Source organism: Vicia villosa, linkage group LG3 (assembly GCF_029867415.1).
Source record: "Vicia villosa cultivar HV-30 ecotype Madison, WI linkage group LG3, Vvil1.0, whole genome shotgun sequence".
Lineage (NCBI taxonomy): Eukaryota > Viridiplantae > Streptophyta > Magnoliopsida > Fabales > Fabaceae > Vicia > Vicia villosa.
The window spans coordinates 12303858-12313597 of NC_081182.1; the positions used below are offsets into that span (position 1 = coordinate 12303858).

The following is a 9740-nucleotide window of genomic DNA, read 5'->3' on the forward strand; positions in this document are numbered from 1 at the left end:
TATTCTTTTTTAATTGGATAATAATATCTGTATTCCCGTTCAGTAAAAGATTTTTAATTTTTCTTTTAGTAAAGATAAAAAAATATAGATACTTTTAATACATTTATTTCAAAATATATTAATTATTTAATATTATTAAAAAATGTTGTCATTTTTTTACTTATAATAATAAATAGATAAAATAAGAATAGAGACAAGATAGATATTTCGAGAGAAAAAAAAGGATAAAGATATATTGTTGAAAAAAACGGAAGGAGTAAAAATGGAAAAGAAATAATTTAAAAAAAGAAAATAAGAGGGGGAACGTGTTAGTATTTATATGAGTCGATAAGACTCGTGATTATCGCACGAAATTGCTTTGTCATTTCTCTAATCCCTATCTTCTTCTCCTCCACCACCGTCCTCTTCCTCCTCTTCCATGGATCCTTACAAGGTATAACACCTAAAATCACGTTTACGATTAATCGATTTTGGTTTTATAATCTCATTTTTCATTGCTTTCTGTCTTCGATTTCTTGATTCGTTGAATTCGTATGGTTTTGCTTATTTGTTTATTTATTCAATCAAGGTTTTATCGAATTTTATTTTCTTGTTCAATGGCTGATGATGTTAGTTTTCTTGCAGCACCGTCCTTCTAGCGCTTTCAATTCACCTTTCTGGACTACCAATTCTGGTGCTCCTGTTTGGAATGATAACTCTTCCCTAACCGTTGGATCTAGAGGTATTGAATTGATTAGTTTATCCAGCTTTTTTTTAATCTTGTTGAAATTTGTCAACTCTGTTAGGATGAGATTACTTTTTATCATAATTTCATTTCTTGACTTTACAGTAGAATAACCGAAAGTAATTGATATGATTTCATTGGTATCTTGTTTTCGAGTTTGATTTTATGTCTTGCATGTGAATTAGCTGCATCAATATATAATATGTACTTTTTTTTTTATAAATATATGTTTAGATTGCAGAAATAAGCTGAAAACAGCTTTTGAAATAAACTGAAAACAGCTTTTGAAATAAACTGAAAACAGCTTTTGAAATAAACTGAAAACAGCTTTTGAAATAAGCTGAAAACAGCTTTTGAAATGTTGATGTTATTTATATAAACCCTCCCCAAACAGTCTTGCAAGTGATTATGCTCAAATTATTCAATCTAAACAGGTTTTAAGTGTTTTTGCATATAAGTACTTGTGTCAATCAAAGTTAATGTATAAAAAGCTGTATAAACTTTGCATAAGCTTTTTTTTGGGTGATATTATGAACAGCTTAAGAAAATAAGCTATAATCAAGTTATGAAATATCGGAAACTTATTTTGTATGCCGTTACGAAAACTTATACAAGTATGTTTATCATAAGAAGTTCAAATAAACCCTCCCAAATGCTTCCTCCCTGCTAATTATGCAAGATGGTTAAGTATTCAGAACGCATCTCCGAGAATTATCGTAGATAATGTTTTTGCGTTATTCATACTATAGGAATTATGTATTGCTATGTTTGGTTTGGTGTTTTCTTTCATATATGTTATTATAGCATGTTAACTAAACTATGCAGGGGAACTGTGTGTGCCTTTTATAAATTTGTTAGCTATGAATATTTTGGTTTATTCCCCTATTTTCCCCTCTTTCTGATTTGCGTGTTTTGAAGGAGAGATGACTTCTCCAACTGTCTGGTATAAACCTCAGGGTGAATTTGGCTAAATATTATTTAATCAGAGGTTTAATATTAGTTTGCTCCTTTTGGCAGGTCCAATTCTCTTGGAAGATTACCATCTTGTGGAAAAGATTGCCCAATTTGATAGGGAAAGGATCCCAGAACGTGTTGTCCATGCTAGGGGAGCAAGTGCAAAGGGTTTCTTTGAAGTCACACACGATATTTCACACCTGACATGTGCAGATTTCCTTCGAGCCCCCGGTGTTCAGACACCTGTCATTGTCCGTTTCTCAACTGTCATTCATGAACGTGGCAGTCCTGAAACCATGAGAGACCCCCGAGGTTTTGCTGTGAAATTTTACACCAGAGAGGTATATATATTTAGCTTAATTTAATATATAGTCATATCTTCTTGTGAATAAATACAGTTACTGTATCTGTTGAAATTTCGTATAAATTTGAAGCAATTCCTGTTTCTTGACTGTCATTCATGAATATCGTAGCCCGGAAACCTTGCGAAATCCTAGAGTTTTTACTGCAAAATTTTAAACCAGAGATAAAGTTATGTAGTAACATATAGCTAAAATCATCTTTCAGTGACTAAATATAATTACTGTATTTGTTTAAAGTTATCTTCGTATCTTTGAAAATAATTCCAATTGTAACTGAGAATGCTACTTTATTTGCTGAGATGCTTATGATAATTGTTTTAAAAGAAGGGGATATGAAACAGTTGGAGTTTTGTAGTGTACATAGTTCTTATCTATACTTTTTTAACACAGGGAAACTATGACCTTGTTGGAAACAACTTTCCTGTCTTCTTCGTTCATGACGGGATCAATTTTCCAGATATGGTCCATGCTCTTAAACCCAATCCCAAGACCCACATCCAGGAGAATTGGAGAATCCTTGACTTCTTCTCCCACTTTCCAGAGAGCCTTCACATGTTCTCCTTCCTATTTGATGATGTGGGTGTCCCACAAGATTATAGGCATATGGATGGTTTTGGAGTTAACACGTATACCCTGATCAACAAGGCTGGGAAATCAGTGTACGTGAAATTTCACTGGAGGCCCACCTGTGGTGTGAAGTGTCTATTGGAGGAAGAGGCCATTAAGGTGGGAGGATCCAACCACAGCCATGCTACTAAAGACCTTTATGACTCAATTGCTGCTGGTAACTTTCCTGAGTGGAAACTTTATATTCAAACAATAGATCCTGCTCATGAAGACAGATTTGACTTTGACCCACTTGATGTAACTAAGACTTGGCCCGAGGACATTATACCCCTTCAGCCCGTAGGTCGCATGGTCTTGAACAAGAACATAGATAATTTCTTTGCAGAGACTGAACAACTTGCATTTTGTCCTGCCATCATTGTGCCTGGTATATATTACTCAGATGATAAGATGCTCCAAACCAGGATTTTCTCTTATGTTGATTCACAGAGGCACAGACTTGGACCAAACTACCTGCAACTTCCTGTTAATGCTCCCAAGTGTGCTTACCACAACAATCACCATGAAGGTTTCATGAATGCCATTCACAGGGATGAGGAGGTAATTTAATGTTTCACTCTTCTATTAATATTCTTTTTTTCATTTTCGTTGCAAGAATCAGGTTGCCATGATAACTAGGCGATGCTATTGAATGATCTGAATCTGATATTGCATCTTATTCTTCAGTTATATACAGTATTTTTCTTGTGATCTGAGCTCTGTCAATTTATAGGTCAATTACTTCCCTTCAAGGCATGATTCTGTTCGTCATGCAGAAAGGGTCCCCATTCCTACTGCTCATATATCTGCAAAGCGTGAAAAGGTTAGTTTTATAGTTTTGGTTAATTGCTCTATATAACAATGTGAAACATGTGTTGTGAGTGAATCCATCTGACATGATTTTCAGTATAGATTGCATCACTTTATTTAATTTTCTTGCCCATGAAACTACACATTTTAGTAGCAGAATAAAAATTTGTAAAATATTCTATGAGAATATTAGCCAATCCATAATGTTTCTTTGGATACACTATTAAAGTGCTTCTAACAAAGAAGCAAAAGAAGAGACCCACTACCAACTACCTTGGTAAAATATTAAATTACCTTGGTTAAATATTAAGTTGGGTGCAAATTAATTTGAAATTTGCAGCGCTTACTTTTGACAATACTTTAGGGTAGAAGAAAGTGTTTATTATTGTCTTATAAACTAAATGACTAGAGTTTGCGATCAATGAAGTAGCGCCAATAAAATCGTTGAAACACTGTTTGTAATGGGGCGTGAATGTATTAACAATTGTACGCTTCTTGATGCAGTGCAATATTCCGAAGCAGAATAACTTCAAGCAGCCTGGAGAAAGATACCGTACTTGGGCACCTGACAGGTTCTTGCTACTAAATTCTGATATGATCAACATAAAATATGTTTGGTGATGTCTAATCTTTGGTTTTCTTTGCCTTTTTTAATCTTTTCAGGCAGGAAAGATTTCTCCGCAGGTGGGTAGAAGCTTTATCCGACCCTGATCCACGCATCACCCATGAAATCCGCAGCATTTGGGTATCATACTGGTCTCAGGTAAGATTTAGACATGCTATTTCATGAAACTAGAAAATTATAGTGTAGTTGAGTGAAAACAAAACTGTCCTTGTTTGCTCATACAATGGTCTTTATTGGTGTCAATATGCAGGTTGATCGTTCTCTTGGGCAAAAGTTAGCATCTCATCTGAATATGAGGCCAAGTATTTAAGTTTGTTGTCAAACATTGAATCATTGCAAGAGTTTCAGATGTGCAAAGTGTATCATAAAGAATGTTTGTTTGGATCACTTGAAAAGACTTTTATTTTCCTTTTGCTGTTATATCGTGAATGTATACCATAAATTCTATGTATGCAACTCGTTGAGCTGTTATAATAAATGCCGTTGGCATGTGTTAGTATTACTTAGCCTCTTGAGCTCTTTTCCAGTTGCTGCTCTTATATGTTTTAGTTGATGTTTGAACCGTTGTCTTGAATCAAATTGATTCTGATTTTGGCGCTCCTATTGGTTGCAAGCACTACTAGTTCAATGCAGTGCTAAAAATGTTTTCGGGTGTTGCTGAAATTTGGATCCAAAAGACCTGGAGATGGTCCATATAGGTGTCCTTGATAGGAATTAAAGATTTTTTATTTACCTTGTGTTGTAGATGGTGCATGTCACTTTATTTACTGTGTTGTAGATGGTGCATGTCACTTTATTTACTGTGTTGTAGATGGTGCATGCCACGTTTGAGTTTGTGAGAAATGTTAGACATTTTCTTTGCCCACCTCCCAACCTTCTAGGTCACCTCTGGCGAAAAACCACATATACCCCTGACTTCGGAAATGTATTTCCGAAATGCAAGAAAAAAGTGTTTTCGGAGATGCATCTCCGAAAGCGCTTTTTTTTTCTTCAAAATTTGTCTTATTTCGGAAATGCATTTTCAAAAACAGCATTTCGGAAGTTCATTTTCGAAATACTGCGCGTTTTGCAGATTTAGCAAAACAGCACCCCTCCCCTAATTCATTTACCCTAATTCAACTTCAAACACAACCCCTAAGAAATTTTGTGCAAACCACTTCCAAGGCTACATGAAAGGCTCCAATAACCTTGCTATACTACATTCAAAAGCCCTCCAATCTCTTCAATCGGTAAGCTTTTCGAGTTTTAGATATTTGATTAAAATTTCTATTAGAGTGTTTAGAAATAGCAAAAATTGTATTAGGTTAGTTTGGTTCTGCTATTTAGGTTGTTTAGAATGAATAAAAGTAGTTTTGAAGTAGGATTTTGGGGTCTGCCATGGAAGTTGTAGAAAACTTCTTCGCAGGGGTGTTTCGGAAGTTCATTTCCGAAAACACCTCCATTCCCAGTTTCGGAAATGAACTTCCGAAGTGTATCAGAAATGCAATTTTTTATAGTTTTTTTCTGTTGTCTCGCATATTAATCGATTTCAATTGTTTTCAGGAACATGTCAGACAACCAAGCACGCATCAGACAGGGTAGAGAGATCCAGACTGCGTCGGCTAGACGCGAGCGGGCAGCGCAACTGGCATCGACGCAGGGACGGGGGCAGGGCCGGGGACGTGTGCGAGTTTCCGTGGAGATAGACGAGGGTACCTGTACATCTGGATCGAGGAGTCGTCTAGCTCGGGTATCTTCTTCCCGCCAGCGAGAGGAGGAGGAGGAGGCAGTGACATACCACGAGGCGGAGGAGGTACCGGATGTTGACCCTCCACACAGGGAGGAGGAGGAGGAGGAGGAGGAGGAGGGCTACCTGGGAGGGCCCAGTGACACTTCCGTGCTGATTACCTACCACGAGCACGTCGCTCGGCGTATTTGGGAGGGAGAGGTATTTTTTATAATTTGTCCGACTATATTATTTAACCGTTTATAATTTAGTCGTTTATTCAATATTTTCTTAACGGTCTATTTAACATACTTTTTTATTTGTTTTTTTTGTAACACGAGAGAGAGCCTTTGAAAATGGTGAACCACTCCCGGAAGGTTTTCAGTCTGTTTAAACCAACTGCTGAGTGGTTTAACGACGCGGTGCGAGCTTCAGGACTTAATGGGCTCTGCATGACGGGGTATACCACCATCAGCCACAGCATGCTGGGGGCCTTTGTGGAGCGGTGACACCGGGAGACGTCTTCTTTCCACTTACTGGTTGGGGAGATGACGATCACCTTGCATGATGTGCAGTGTCTTCTCCACCTGTCGATCAGGGGGGGCGCTGTTGCACCACTCCCGGATCCAGAGGATCGAAGCCAGTGAGTGGATGGCGCTCTATTTGGGTATGGAGGCCGAAGTTGCTGACTTTGAGTGCATCACGACAAATGGGCCTCATATCCGGTTCACTACACTGAGCGCTTATTTCGAGCACCACCTGGTGGCGGCGGCCGAAGCCGAGGATGCGGGTGACGACCTATTTACACAGTATCACCGTGGCTGCGCTCTTCGGTGCTGGTACATGTTTGTGGTAGGCGCTGCAATCTTTGTGGACAAGAGTGCAAGATACGTCGACGTGACCTACCTCCGCTACTTCATGGAAGACTACCGTTCACCAGTGGAACTGGGGGTCAGCTACTCTGGCATACCTATACCAGAAGCTGAATGAGGCTCCAACTGGAGGACCAGGCAGTTGACCGGATCCTGCACACTACTTACGATACGTTTCATTTTAATTGTTTCGTATTTATTTATGTTTCGTATTTATTTTTAATACATTATCGTGTTTGTGTTTCAGAGCTGGATCATCTCTTACTTCTCCCGCATCCACGGCTTCCACATTGATCCTGAGTACGATGACGCCATGCCCAGGGCTGCCAGATACGTTCTCTAGAGGGGGGAAAATGCAGTGGGACCATACCGTGGGTACCTCGACCGCACGATGCACGATGACGGCACTTGGAGGCCATTCAGCGACTACACTCATGTTGTCCCCATTGACGGCATATCTTTATATTCTGGCTAGTTGGCATGCGGGACCAGCACCATGGTCCGGTATCTCCCTGAGCGGTGCATACGACAGTTCGGGTATGTGCAGATGATACCCAGGTCACCTTTTAAGGCTGCTCCCGACACAGTGACCCGAGTGCAGCTCACTGGCATATTTGAGGATTGGGAGCGTCATGTGGTACCGGAGGAGTATCGTCGCATTCGGGTCACCCAGGACTAGCACATTGTGGAGGGGTACGTCACATGGTTCTATCGGGTGTCACATCCTCTGCTGAGACCCGACGCTCCCGGCGCTCCTAGGCCAGCACACGAGGAGATCCTGGAGAATCAGCATGCCGAGGATGACCACACCATTGATCTCCTGCTGATCTGCCAGCAGATAGAGATGCTTGGGCGGGACGCGTTGGATCGATGTGTCGTTCATCAGGGCGGTCCAGAGGCAGTCGCCGTGATGGAGATGATTGTCACTGATGCAGGCCGTGCGGCGGCATACAGGCGGCAGAGGAGGTCCCAGGGAGAGAGGGTTAGGCATACCCAGTAGGGGTCCGGGTTTATTTTTTTTGTTTTCGGGTTGTATCTTTCGCACACTATTACTTTTTGGATCGACTTGTATATATTATTTGGATTTTATTTATCATATTAGTATTTTCTGTTTATATGTCGCTTATTTTAATTTGGCGTTTTCCTTTAATTAAAAATACGAGACTGTTTCGAAAAACATAAAAAAAAACACAATTTCTGCATAATTCGGAAGTGCATTTCCGAAACCCCCCAAAATCTGAAAAAAAGGTGTTTTCGGAAGTGAATCTCCGAAAACACCCCCCATTTGGTGTTTTCGGAGATGCACTTCCGAAGTCTGAGAAAATTTAAAAAAAAAAAACTTCGGAAATGCATTTTCGAAGCAGGGGTAAAGTGGCGTTTTTGCTGGGGGTGACCCCCCATAGGAAGGTGGGTAAAGAAAAAACCAAATGTTATTGAGTCTTAATGAGATACTGTTTTGAAAGTAAGTATAAACTTGGTCATGTTTTAGTGGAACATGTTTTTGTTTTAAAACTGACTTTCAAAATAAAAGGGAATTGCTTATTCTAACCAAAGTGGTGAAGACAAACTTTAAGGAATTTTGAAACCGTTCTTTAGAATTGAAAAAATCCAGAAGTGTATTTTTGAAAGTATTTTTTTTTTAATTTTTATATCAAAATACGTCTTATTTCATATATATTTTTTAAATTTAATCTGAAGACGTGTTTTTAGATTCATTTTATACGCACTTATACATTCCTTGAATGGCCTTTGGAAAAATAAAATTCCTAATAAGATTTTAATTTTTGGTTGGAGACTTTTGTTAAATAGAATTCCAACGAAGGTTAATTTGGCGAAGCGGAAGATTTTGGTGGATCCGTTATTTTTGTTGTGTCCGCTTTGTGGTTTGGAGGAGGAAAATGCGGAGCATCTCTTTGCTTTGTGTCCAGTGTCTCTTCATTGGTGTAATAAGTTTTGTGAGTGGCTTCGGATTGATGGTGCAACCTTTTCGGGTGATATTTTTAACTGCCTTTGTTCTTTGGAGTCTATTTGTAGAACCAAATATAAGATTAATAGTATATGGTTTTTGAGTTGGCTTTTTATTGGGGGGTTTGGAATTATAGAAATGGGATTACTATTAATAATGTCTCGTTGCGTAATTTTGATGTGCTTAGGATGATGAAATTAGTAGCTTGGGAATAGTTTTTATGTTCATACAATTCTAAAGATTCCATTCAATGGGTGGATTGCTGTGTGAATCCGACAATTTGTTTTTCTTGCTAGGATGGGTGGGGTTGGCGTGGTTTTTTTTCCTTCCTTTTGGGAGTGGTTTAGGCTCCTCTCTTTTGTAATCGTGGGTTAGCACTCCTTGTGCTTTTTAATATACCTTCTTTGATTATCAAAAAAAAAAAACTACAGAAGCAAGATTCTAGACATTGGAAGCAACATTATGATGAGCTTTTCAAGTTATCCCTTACTATTTCTCCTTGTCCGAACTTGATGATGAGTTGGGACTAGAATTAGAAACGAAATTTATCCAAAAGAATAAATATGGCCATCAGAGGAGATTAAAAGAATGGCAGAGAAGATTACACACATGGTGTAAAAAACAAATTTATACTTTTGAATTAATTCTCTAGTATATTTTCAGACTATTTTTTAACATAAAGTTATTGCTTGACTCATAAATGAATGAGTTGTGTCTGAATAAGGTGCTTAAATAATCCCCATTTCCCGATCACTTCTCTCAAATTTTAACTTCTTCTCCTTCAAATACTCCATCAGATCCATCGACTATGGTAGTATCTAAAGCTACTCGCTCCATCATCGAATAACAAGCCGCTGGTATTGCTGCCACTAAGGCTGCCTAAAATCCTCCACCTCAACTTCAAGGGACGAACGGTCAAGTCCTTATGGTTTTCATCCATTCTTTCATAAAGAGATCCTATCCAAACTAAGCCAAGTTAGGAAGCCTCCCAACATCTTAAATTCCCCGAATCTACTTCACGATTCCACTAGAGCGAACCTTCGCTCAAACCTCCAACATTGCATGTGATACTAGGACACAAGATGTTGTTTGGTTTTCAACTGCTAGAGGCTAATC

The 9740-nt window shown here is 38.8% G+C and overlaps 1 protein-coding gene across 1 annotated transcript; it reads left to right on the forward strand.

Moving 5' to 3' along the window:
* The first annotated feature begins 274 nt into the window (after window positions 1–274).
* Window positions 275–4583, forward strand: LOC131660330 (catalase). The gene is made up of 8 exons (XM_058929549.1): window positions 275–433; window positions 625–721; window positions 1742–2019; window positions 2431–3207; window positions 3380–3469; window positions 3961–4028; window positions 4120–4219; window positions 4332–4583. The coding sequence occupies exons 1-8, from the start codon at window positions 419–421 to the stop codon at window positions 4389–4391; spliced, it is 1485 nt and encodes a 494-aa protein (XP_058785532.1). The 5' UTR covers window positions 275–418; the 3' UTR covers window positions 4392–4583.
* The last annotated feature ends 5157 nt before the right edge of the window (window positions 4584–9740 follow it).